This window comes from Vigna unguiculata, chromosome 9 (assembly GCF_004118075.2).
Source record: "Vigna unguiculata cultivar IT97K-499-35 chromosome 9, ASM411807v1, whole genome shotgun sequence".
NCBI lineage: Eukaryota > Viridiplantae > Streptophyta > Magnoliopsida > Fabales > Fabaceae > Vigna > Vigna unguiculata.
Window position 1 is genome coordinate 35,724,469 of NC_040287.1, and position 13,629 is coordinate 35,738,097.

The 13,629-nt window shown below is 31.4% G+C and overlaps 1 protein-coding gene across 1 annotated transcript; it reads right to left on the reverse strand.

The window, feature by feature from the left end:
- Positions 1-4,529: 4,529 nt before the first annotated feature.
- LOC114162967 (transcription factor bHLH143-like) lies at positions 4,530-7,876 on the reverse strand. The gene is made up of 4 exons (XM_028046989.1): positions 7,639-7,876; positions 6,691-7,286; positions 6,418-6,571; positions 4,530-6,320 (listed from the first exon to the last, which is right to left on the reverse strand). The coding sequence occupies exon 4, from the start codon at positions 6,301-6,303 to the stop codon at positions 5,197-5,199; it is 1,107 nt and encodes a 368-aa protein (XP_027902790.1). The 5' UTR covers positions 6,304-6,320; positions 6,418-6,571; positions 6,691-7,286; positions 7,639-7,876; the 3' UTR covers positions 4,530-5,196.
- Positions 7,877-13,629: the final 5,753 nt, after the last annotated feature.

The window sequence follows — 13,629 nt, forward strand, 5'->3', positions numbered from 1 at the left end:
AACACAAACCACACAAACATACACCTCCCACCACCACCAACCGGTACTACTACACAAACAAACCAGATCACACTTCATTTTATTAGGGCTATTTTTGGTATTTCAGAAATTATGGGATGCAGGAACAAAACATAGGGTGCAGGAAGCAATGACCCTTAATTATGTTACCATGATCACCCAGCATTATGTAGATTAAGTTTGAGTAGAAGATCACCAAAACTAAGAAATCTTTCGACAAAAATAATATTAGGTTTAATTAATTTTTTGAATCCATTGGAATGATCCCATTTATTATATAACTTTTGGATATCGATATTGTGACTCTCATTATTTGAATCTTATTTTTTATTCCTTAACATGGCTTAGCATGAAGTATGAACCAATGATTAATGTATCACTATCTTACTCCTTGATGTGATTTAGTATGGACCAATGATTAATATATCATTATCTTTTGTTTTAAAAGAATTAATGACTCACACTAAATCACGTCAGAAAATAAATAATGAGAGTTAAAAAATGGGAATCATAATATAATATTCCAAAACTGTTATAAAAATGTAACGTAATATATATCATCTAAAATATATTGACATTTTACAAAATACAATAATACATATAATATAACATCTTTCAAAGTAAAATATCTTTCTTCTTTTTTTACGTGAATTTTTGGATGTTGTTGTGCAGGTTTAATGTTTAATATTATATGTATTTGATATAACAAGAGTAGTAACGTCCACCATTGATTAACTTTTTATCCATATTAATGTTTATTTCTACATTCTCACTAGTTCAATCTAATATCGTGGTGGAAATCAATTTGTATTGTGAAAGAAGTCGGATGTACCAAGTCACAATCGAAACATGACATTTGAATTACACATCGACTAATAGTTATAATTTTTTACCAAATAATCAACACTCGATCTAATAATTGATATCAAAGTCATGGTCATGAATTTAATTCCCAGCAGATAATTGTTGAGGGGGCTAAAGAATTAATGTAGAACTTATTCAATAACTCAAATATTTGTTTTTTTGTCTAATTATATTTGACATACGTTAATAATTGAAATTAAGATAAATATGATGGAAGAGATGACAAGATTAATTGTTATATTTTACAAAAACTTTTAAATATAAAAAATTGGCAACAAAGTTATGATAATATTGCGTTTTATTTAAATGAATAATATAATCAAATTAAATAAACAAAACAAAATATGAAGAAGGATAAATATAAATTAGTTATATTATTTTATTTATTTTAATGATATATTATAAAAATATAAGTAATTATTGATGGGAAGTTGAGTTTTTGGATGCTCGGATTGTCGACATAGTTGTTTTTTTGTTTATTTTTAAGTTTGACGACAAGAACATATCTTTGGCCGACAATACTCCATCTGAGATATTTTTTGGTGGTTAGATTGGGAAGACAATACTTCATTTTTGGTGGTTTCATATGTAATATTTTTAATCATATTTTTATAATATATTTTATTTTGATTGGTGTGCTATGATTTTTTTTTTTTATTTAGTTGTGTCATATATGTGTGTGAAAGTCTATACATTATAGCTTATAAACATAAAGCACACATGTTTGTCAAAATATTCTTATAAGTCTCTTAATTTGATACAAGATTAGATTTTGACACTTGTGAGTGTTTTTCTTCTATGAATTTATTGTTTAAAGGATGGATAAACCTTATCTGCTTTAAGATTAGAGTTGATTTGTGCATAATAATTTGAAAAAGAATAAAATACTCTCATCATTACATGAATTAAGAAACAGGAGAAAAAGACATTTTAACAATATATATTTAGCCAAATACAGTTCGATTTTTTTAAAATCCAACTTAAAAATTATGTTTTTACTAAGTAATAATAATAATATTATTATTAATTATATTCTTAATAATAATAATTTTAAAACTAATAATACTAAACTAATAATAATAATTATATTTTATTTTATATTAATTTTAATCATAGGTAAAACTATAATTTAAGAATTTTTTCTATCAAAGCATTATTTTATATTTATCACAACTATCAAATAATTCAAAAAATAAATTATATGTTATAAATTGACTTTATTTATAGTCTAAGACAGAATTCAAACATTCTTATATTGTTGAAAGACAAATTAGACAATTATTATAAAACAAATCAAGGCCAGAAAACCCTGATGTGTGATGATAAAGTAGTGAAGGAATAAAAGTATGTTTGAAGGAGGGAAGATGATTTTCATAATAAATAGAAAGAAAGAGAGAATATAAATGTGTGATAAGTGATGAGAATGGTGTATTGTACATTCCCTTTCATTATCTTTTTAGAGTTTTATTCGATTCCCTTCCCACTAACCATCCAATGGAGACTTTACATAGAATGTGAAGCACGCCTTCTTCTCTTCAAATGTGATGGATCAAAGTATTCAGACCAACAATGTCTTTTAACAAAAAGTATTTTCTTGTTCTGTCCGCAAATCAAAATCCATGCATTTTCCATTCCCGCGCTTTTCTATCACCAACATGTGCCTTCCTATCCACCTAATCTTCACTCTTCCCAGTAAAAGGTTTTTCTTTTCAATATTTATGGGTTTAATTTAATTTGATTTTTTTTTCTTGTCTTATATTCAGTCTCATTTTATTTTTAAAAAAATTGAGATAGTTCCTTCTGTTAAAATTAATGTTAACATCATTTAAAAATATCATGTATCACTTCAAATCCTCCTTTTTTTTTTCTTATCAAACTCAAAACTTTTTATGCCACAACCACATCGCCGTTAGAGGAATGGGTGCCCTTAGTGGGGGCATGGAAATCGTAATATGAGGTCAGAACGAAACCTTTTGAGCGTGTGAGGATGATGGTACAGGTCGAGCAGGGGTTTGGGTGCATTGCGATTGGTTCAGTAGGTTGGAGAAGGAAAGAAGGTAGGGGTTGACATATTTAGAGTATATAAGTGGGTGTAAACCTCATCTTATAATCTTACAAGCTGATTTTGTAAGGTTGAATCAGACTTAAAATTCAATTCTTAATATGGTACCACATCCGTTCTTAGAATTTATCCTAGCGAGGTTTGTAAGGCATATTATTCCATCTGTTGTCAGACTATCTATTAATATTAAGTTTCACGCTCGAGATATGTTGGAAGTCTCACATCGATCAAAGATAAAGTCAATTTAAAATATATAAGTGGGTGCAAATCTCACCTTACAAACGAATTTTGTAATATTGAGTTAGATTTAAAATTCACAGGTGGTGTCGTGTGTAGGTCGTGGGAGAGGAGGAAGAGGGTGGATGGCTATGGCTGTCATTAGGGTTATGGTGGCGAGAATCTTCCATTGTTGTAATGGTGATTTAATCAAAGTGAAGTTCAACGTTGTGAGGTTGAAGTGAAAGGAGGAGGTGAGAGTTTGTGGTGATTAAAGGCGTGTGAGGAGGAGCAGGACTCAAGACGGGATTGGGTCGTCGTAGAAGGGTTAAAGAGAAAAGAGAATTTGGATTGATACACAATTTAGATTGATATTAACACCTTTCAAATAAGATTAACATCAATTACGTAACGAAAACTTTTTAAATAAAATTGATGATAAATTTTTTTTCAATGATTACATTAACTTTACCTCACAAATATTAACGCCAGAGAAAACCTATTAAGCCTTTCCTTGTTCTTGAAATATATTACTAGCACGAGAAAATCAATTCATCCTTTCAAACTCAAAAACCATGCAGTCCATTTGGAAATTTCCAGTGCACACGTGTCAAGTTATAAATTAATTATTGACCAGGGACACCCCCAAACAATGCACCAAAACAAGAAACTTAGAATCTGTCATCCAAAACAAAGAAAGGAAAAAAAAAACATGTGCATTGCATTTCAACGAGTTTCACGTTAACAACTTTTAAAACATAAAAATGTAAATACAAAATAAAATTATTTTTCCGGTGACTTAAAATTAATCTGTAAGAATTTTCTCATGCTTTCTTTAGTTATTCCTATCTTGTACCTAACTAATTTTAATTAAGAGCTTAATTTCAATTTTATTTATACGTTTTCTTTTAAATCCTCAAACAAACAAAAAAAAAAACAAATGTTGCTCGAAGCAAATCCAGATTCAAAAACACTGTACAAGATTCTTTCTTTTCTTTTGTTTGATACTCACCCATGCATGACTCATGACTATTCATTCATCACAACCCTCTGTCTCTCTCTCACGCACACATGAATGCACTCTTCTCCCTAATAATTCAACCCTGTGGTCCCTCCCTACCCCTTTATCACCATGGAGCAGGGCATAAATTCTCATCACCATAAGAATCATCCAAATAAGAATAATAATTACACGACCAACAACAGTAGCAATATTTTAAAGTTTTTTCCTAACAATGATGCAAAAAAGTATTCATTTCCAATGTGTTTTTCTCCATATTTTTTAAGAGAAACTCTTCACCACTTCCTTACTTGGTTGACAAGGCCGACAACACTTTGTCATACCATAAATGCTTGCATGCGACGTAAATACAAGAAAAAAGACAACAGTAACACCATCCATAATAAATAACATGCAAGAAAGAGATACACGAATGATCCAATCCTCTTCAAGTATACACCAATTAGGATACACACAATGCAACCCCATAAATGTACTAAACACAACTCAAAACAAATATCTGTTTCATACACTGCTGCAACTATCATGTGGAGACTTGTGAACCAGTTTCCTCCATCTCTCACTGCCACTGAAAATTTTCTTCATTTGATTACAACCTACAAAGGATTAATCGTGACAAGGATACAAAAAGAGGAAGCAGGTTTTGGGCCCCATATCGGCATGCACTTGTTTTATGGAGACTTATTTGGAACAACCAATAACCACCCTTCTCATTCAATGATGCAAAATGCTTCACTTACCATGCTCTGGTGTGAGTGCTACTTTTCTCTTAGACTAAGACACGGACTAATGATTCAGAGTCCCTTTATTTTATTGCGCTTGCTACACTGAACACACTTCCCTCTTTCCTTGCACGATGCCTAATGTTGTAGTAGATTACACTCACTACATGAATGGTCTTTACAAGACAGATATACTTAGTATTTCAAACTTCATACGTTGTAACAGAACCAATGCTGTAAAGTACTATACTTAGTAATAGACAAATGAAATGTCTGGGAAAGAATTTTCCAACTTACAAGGCATCAAGTCCGAATGCCTGAGCCTTCTGTTTCAATGATTTCAAGCTGCGTATTGCATCATCGAGGAGCATAACCGGGCCTTTATCTTTCCCTCCAGGAATTATGCTCTGCAGAATGCTGAGAACATCTTGAATCTTCTCCTTTTTCATCTTCTTATTGCTAGACAAGGATCCACCATTGTTGTTACTCGAACATCTTGATTCTGAGTCATCACATGTGGCCGAAGATTTGTTCATATTCTGAGAACTTGCAGTATCAGTGAGCTGTATGTCTTCACAATAACCATCCAATAGCTTCCTCTTCTTGGTTTTCTTTGCAGAGCTTGCAACTTCATTCACAGTTTCATCCCTAGAGGTTTTGCAGTCATCATGAGTGGTCATTGTGCTAGGAGAGTGCCCAGTGCTTGTAACTTCATCATCATCATCATCATCATCATCATCATCATCATCGTCATGGGAAGAATAGTCATCACTGTCTGAGTAAAGCAATGCATTAATTTCTTCTGTGTCTTCATGCATCTCGCTTTCAATGCTAGTTTCATGATTCTCATGAACCTTGTCAGCCAAAGTTGGCTCACTCATACGATTCAAATTCAAATTTCTTCTAAAACAAGGTTCATCACCCCTCCAATTGTTACCACCATGTAGTTTTGAATGCCAAGAAGCAAGGCACTCGCAGGGACTCCCAAACCTAGAACTATAAACAACAGTTGTTTGACCAGCAGTCTTGTCAATGACAAGAAATTGTTTCCGTGGCGAGCTAGACTCGCCAAATGGAGCAATTTTGTCCCCAAAACCTTTCACATGGTCAACAGGGGTTTTTCCCTCAACAGTGAAGCTCGGAGCAGGTGTAAATTCTTGTCGAAAGCGAGGCAAACAATAAAACCAACCACGCGGATCACTGGAACATCCTAACTGCATACGAGGTTGTAGTGCAGAGGATGCAAAAGCTGGCATTGTCTCATATGCAGAAATCATATTCACGCCTGGGTTCATGGCTGCAGAAACACCACCTAGCTTCCCTACATCAAGGGGATTCAAATTTGGTGATTGCCATCCTAATTGCAGATTTGGTATCCAGGTTCCACAATCTTCTTTCATTTTATCAGAACAATCACCTAACATTTACGATATACCATAAAAATCAATACAATTAAACGACATACAATACAAGACATATTTTTAATGAATGAACAACAACGATGTAAAACATACCTGAAGAAAAAACGATTTCAACTCGAGAGCTATTTGTTACAAAAGATACTCTGTTTCACGAACAAGGAAAAAACTAAAAGAACCAGCTTAACCCACCCAAACGGAGCAAGGCAAATTACGTGACAGGTTTGAGCAAATGACGGAAATATTCAGCCTGAACAATAGCCAAACACATAAGTTAACAGTCATTAACATGTTTCTTGGCAGATCATGGCATGTGCATAATAAAACTAAAATGTTGGCCATCATTACACAGAGGTGGATATCACATACCTGGCATTCTCTGAGAGGTTGAAAACATGCTATAACTCTAACTATAATGGTGGAGTTCCCGGCAATTCCACTTTCATGTTTCAATGCCCGAAATCTCGTTTGACTCGCTGCTTGGCACACCATAACTACTTTCCAACCCTCTTCAATTCAAAATGCAAGAACCACACTTTTGCTGACAACAATTAGTCTGATCAACTCCACCCAGTGCAACAGGTTTCGAATTTGATTAAACAAATAAACTATGCCCAAATCACTAAACAAACACCAACAACTAAATACTCCTAGAAAAGGAATGAAAAGGGAATTTTAGGCTAATTTTTGTTTCGAAAATTTTGCTAATGCTACCGTTTAGCTGATCTGACGGAAGTAGCAAGAAAGAAAAACAAAGAAATTGGATCCCATGAAAACTGCTCAAAGAGAATATGGGGAGAGTTTAGATCGCACCACACAAATTACAGAATCACTTTACAGTACAGATTCAACGAAATCCCTTTGCGAAACACATCAACAGAAAGACTAAGCCACCACGGCATGCTGTTGTGTCCTTACCCACACAGAGATAAAGTCTCCCCTTCAACCCAACCTCGCTCACAAACCTGCAACAACATAATTTTCACATCAAAAACCGTTCACCGATTTCTCGATTCAACATAGTAAAAACAAACCACCAAAAAGTTTTAAACTTCCAAGGAATCCTGAATCCTACGGAAGTGGGACTCGGTTCAATCCACGCAGTAAGTTTCCATTATTGAACTAAAGTTTTTCCTTTTGAATTAAGAAAAAAAAACCTTAAAATTCACAAACACTAAACTTGAAAAAGAAAAGTAACCCAAAAATAATCCTTGTCCTGGAAAAAAAAAATATACAATTCCAGAAGAATTGGCAACAAACAATTGTTCTAGGAAAGGGAAACAAAAGCACAAGGTATGCATAAAATGAAAAACTTACTTAGAATAGAGAGAAGCGATAAGAGAGTGAAAGAAGAGTTGAATGAAGAAACTGAGAAATTAGAGAGAGAAGAAGAGTGAAAAGGGTTAAAGAGTGGGTGAGGAAGGACAAAGAAGAGAGGAACAAGCGTGAATGGGTACAGTCAAAGTGGAAAGTGGATGTGGAAACTCCAACCCACAAGGTAGCACGGGAGTTGAATTATATAGAGCATGCATTGACATATGTGCCCTCGATTGAACTGCATCAAATAATTAACTATTAAATTAATAATAGAAAGCCAAAAGAGGCAAAAGAAAAAATTATGAGAAGAAGAAAAGAATTGTGTCTGTGTGTGGTGGATTGATATTGATTCATACCTGCGTGCGTGAGGGGTGAGAAGTGCACGCAAGGTATCAAGTTTACAATGATGAATAATCACAGTAACTTCAATTTAATTCAAGCTTTGTTGAAGAATGAAGATGAAAGAAAAGTGTCAGTGTGAAAGGGTGGGTGGTTCTATCATGCTGTAACCATGTGAAGAATTGTTTTGGTTGGTTACGGAGTCAATTGATCCATGTGTGTTCTTCTTCACGAATGGATTTTTTTTTTTTCACTCCATCAATCCAGAACTCTATAATCTGTGTTCAATATACATAAAAAGCACAACTTGCAAGATAATTTTATTTTGTTCCATCAAAATCATCTCAACATAAATATCAGTGAACAAAACTTTAACTAATGTTGCATATTTTTGTTGGTGGAAGGAATAGACTGTGTTGTTGACCTCCAAAAAACATGACTCTCCACCTTAAAATATCCTGACATGTGCAATAGTTTGAGGTTGGTTTTATTCAACCGTCGGCATCCTCTGCATCATGCATTGGACCATTGACAAAATGCACATAAAGTTAACAGTTCTTAATCAATTCGACATTTGAGCCCATGGTCCATGCCAACACCAATGTTATATTTAGAAAACCTTCATGGTTCAAAATGTGACATATTCTGTTCCTGGAATAAACAGAGACATAATGGCATGAATCTCGATATCTATATATATATATATATATATATATATATATATAATCTTATATGTAAAAAAAAAAAAAAAAACTAAAACTGATTCATCCCTAATCCAAAAACTTAAAAATATATATATTTATATATTTTCTTTTTCACCTCACTTATCTTTATACATTTAATCGCACATTTAAATTTCTTACATTAATTAAAAATCAACAAATTTTACCTTGATTAAATTGGATTCCCCTTTCTAGAGATCTATCATGTGTGTTAAAATGACTGCAATTTTATGCTTTCTTTTAAATGGAATAATATCTTTTAAAATACAGTTTTCATTTGTAAAACTGAACTGTTTTTTTTAAATCAATATATTTAGAAGTAAAATCATATTGCAAACGGAAATTGAATAATATTTTATGATTTTTTTAAAAGGCTATATTTTAAAATGATATTTTTACTAAAATTATATTTTAAGAATAACTTATTTACAATTGATAAATTTTTAAAATCTACTCACGTTTATATTTTTCTTTCAATTATAAAAATTCCTACACAACACGATGTTAGTAACATCGATGTCTAACTTTAGGGTTTGTTTAAAAAATTAATTGGCTAGCTTTTTTTTTCCTGCCGCCGACATCAAATTTTATAATTAAAATAAAATGAGTATATCTTTGATTTCAAAAATCAATTAAAGGATAAAATTTCAGATTGAAAGAGCTTGTTGCTTCTACGTGGGAATCAATTTTCTAATGTTGAAACACCCACACAAAATTTATTAAAAATTCAAATAAAAACTTCTAGATTTATCATAAATTGATCTTATGTTCGAACACTCAAATCTAGATAAAAAAGTCTATATACCCATTCACATATGTAAGTACAACCATTAGACGTAAAAAAGATGTGTCAACATATTTTTGAGAGCAAGTAATTGCAATTTTAATTAGTATATATACCTTTAATTACATAGGTAAAATAAGTTTATATATATATATATATATATATATATATATATAATAACTATTTATTTAAAAAATAATTCCTTTTAGTAGTGAATGTTGGATAACTTCATTCTTGCAAGCTTCTCACAATGCAGAATCACTGTCCTATGCAGCACTTTGACGAGAAACTAGACCGAAAAGAAGCAATCTTATATTAGAGTGAATAAATAAGTAGATAAGAGGAACCAGACAGAGTATGGTTGAACCCAATAACAAATTCCAAAATGGTGTGACCATGATTTCGTGACCTGAAACAAATCTTAAACACAGACCCAATTCAAGAGAATTTTAGAAGTAGTTTATTTAAATCACAAATAATTTATTGGAAAGACACAAATAAAGCCTGAATTTAATCTATACAAAGAATTGATATTATTTCCCACTCAACTTTAAGCAAATGGATTCATAAATCTTGCACTTTATACGTTGATTGAATTTCTTATTTTTATCTAATATTAAATCCAAACTCACACTTAGAATATTAATAAAAGTTGAGGACGCAATAAACCAGCCAAACAACTCTCCTTCTAACTTTCATTACTTCTTTATTACTTCTTGCAAAATCCATTTTGGTTTAGATAAGTTAATCAATAATGATGACATTAAATTAAAACAATTTCTACGCACGTCTGAATGTTATTCTATCATCATGCTCACTTTATTTGCCTTTTTTTTTTCCTCTAAAATAATCCTCTTTTCATACGATGTCAATTAAACCAGTAACACATTTGTAATGTGAGGAGCATGCTTGTTGTGGACCCCTAAACACCACAGGCAAATCCCCAAGTTGCAGCTTCTTTCAAATTATTTTATACACAAATAATTTTGAGAAGGATAATAATACTATAACGATTAAAATTTAACAACTTTTTTTTAAACATCACTTAAAAAATAATTACTCAAATTATAAGAAAAAGTTGTCAAAATTTAGTTGATATAGTCTTCTGAGAATACATCGACTCTTATCACTTTTTATTATAAATTATTTTATTAAGGAAAAACTCTGTAAGCATGCATCCTTCGTCACAAACAACCAATAGAAAGAGAGAAAAGATTATTCTTTGCAAGGCACTGATGTATATATAATATACCACTCACTATATATATTAATTTCAACACCTGTCATTTTCTTTTCTTTTCTTCATGTACATGTCGTGCATGTGAATCTCTTTCACTTCTCTTGTTTTTTTTTTCTCTACTCTTCCTTCATCTGTTTCGACGTGGTTTCAGTGAAATCATTCTTGATGTTTAATTATGAAGTGCATAGCCAAGTTAATTAATTAGTGTTACCGTTGAAAATCTTAATAACACGACATTGTACTTCAAAAATGCATAACACGACAAAAAGAGGTCCCAATGGGAGGGAGCTAAACTAGGTTTAAGCCATTAACAAAATCTTCTTTTGTTTCTCTCGAGTTTCGGATAACTTCTGTTGCCATCTACGAACTTAAAAAATATATATATATATATATATATATATATATATATATATATATATATATATTTATATATGTTTCTTCTATTTTTTTTTAATTTGGATTTCCAAGAGTCAACTACGATGTGTGTACTGTTTTAATTTTGTAATGGACAAGAAAATAAATAAAAGAATGTTTCAACCGTGACAGAAAAATGATATCTTTAAAACTGTTAAAATGAGACACAAGTGTGACCCAAAGAAAAATACGAAACGAAAGTGAAAAGCCTTTAAGAAGTGGGAAAGATGTATGAAAAGAAAAGAAAGAAAAAATAAAAAAAAAGTGAAAGACGTGCTCTACAAGAATTAAGAATTAAGAAAGAAAAGAAATTGGTTTGTTTATGGCGCAGATAAACACGGTCTTCCATGTTTCCAGCGACTAATGTTTCTATTTATCACGTTCAACGCAACACTCCCATCCCATCATTCCTACGTGGGTCACGATTAAGTAGATTTAATATGCTAAAGTTAAAGCACAAACCTAATCGACGTGAGTTGATGACTCGTGTTTATTAGAAATTTTTTGGTTCAAGAATAATAATTATAATAATTTATTTTTATCATAATGAAATTTTAAAAATTAGCTGATCGTAGAGATAAAATAATTTCATAATATATATAAAAGTGAGTGCAAACCTCATCTTATAAGTCAGTTTTATGAGGTCAAGTTAAACTTAAATTCATTTATTGACATAGTATCAGTCATAGGTTAAAGTATATCCTAACGAAAATTGATGTTTGTTGAGTTTATTGTTTCACCTCCTATTGGACCACCCATTAATGTCCAGTATCACGACTCACATATAATATTGTTTCACTTCCTATTGGATCACCAATTAATATTTAGTCTCACGTACAATAACGAGGAAAGATATTAAAAAGTCTCAAATCGATTAAAGATAAAATCTGACTATAGTATATTTTCTCATTTCATACATATTTTGGTTTGGTTTACTTTTTAGAAGAAGCATTACATTGCATTGCATTACCCACTAAAATGATGCATTTGAGAATGGTGGGACATGAGACCATGGAGCCAATATGGTTGTGGATTCTCCAACAAAAACATCCACGCTTGGAAAGTTAAAACAACCAACACCCTCTCCATCCACCTCCCCCACTAAAAAACTTAGTGTGTTTTCCTTTTTTTCTTTAAAAAAAAAAAAAAAAACAACCACAAACCAATGCAAAAAGTTAGACCAAAAGGCAAAGAGGAATCCATGTCCCCTACCTCCGTTGTTTTATATGCCAAATACCATTTGCTTTCTTAGACTTTTATCCCAACTAATCTTTTTTTAATGTCAACACCTTTTTTCCCTTCAACTTTCAATCCTCACCTTCTATATTTTACAAAACCAAACAATTGGATCGTGTTTTCTTTAAACGGCTATGCAAAGTTTAAAAAAAAAAGTCGATTAAATAATCATGTCTTTAGGTTTGGTTGTGTTTAACGTTTTAATCATCGTTGTACATGTGCGACAGGTATACAACTTGCAATTTTTACGACATAAAATTTGATCTCTATCGTAAATCTTAACACTAAACAAAGGAAATTAAATTTATCTATTAATTTATATATATACTTTTGTTGAATATTAAAAGAATTAGAAGTAGTGTAGAAAGTGTGTTTGTTTAAGTGGGAGTTGGCTGAACATAATTGAGTTATGGGAATGTTTATTTCCCTTAGATGGGAAGGAAAGAAAGTGTGGTTGATAATATAAAGATGGCAATAACTTCACATATCTTCCACCATGAGTGAGGCATTGAAGTTGTGGGAGAGTTTCTTTTGGTTCTAATAATGTCAGTTCCAAATTCATTAGAGTCATCCATCTCCCATTTGTGGCAAGTCAACCCAAAAAATATAATACATATCACATTGTTGTCTTGTACGGTTAATTCAAAGTCTTCCATTCTAGCAAAAAGAGTGTAGAAAAAAGTATTCGGATGGGTAGAAAATTTGAGAAACGCAAATAATGCACGTTCATGATCACTATAAAATATTCTTTTAATCTATTATATATATATATATACATATATATATATATATATATATATATATATATATATTCACCTCATATATTCTTTTATCAATTTTATAGTGGGATTTTGAGTTATAAATTATACGGCGTTTCTCAAGTTTCGTGATATTTTGAGGTGTGTAGAAATTTAACAGTAAAGAAACTCCAACAATTAAATGTGGGTTTATTTTTTTATGTAAGGATACAAATTTAAGTATAAGTTTAAATTTTATATTAAAAATGAAAGTGAAAAAAATTAGCAATATATAAAAAAATAAGTCACAAACTCATTATTTTAAGGTTTTTAATAAGAGGTGATTTCAAATTTTATCTGGGTTTGGTTCATGTTTTATTAGTTGAATGTCTTTTATGAATTTCTTGTTACAATGAACAACAATGTTAGTAAGAGTAAATAGTGAAATCTTCATCGTTAAAAATATTTGAAGTCAGCATCACAATGTGAGGTGAATACACTAAAGTGATAAACTATTGA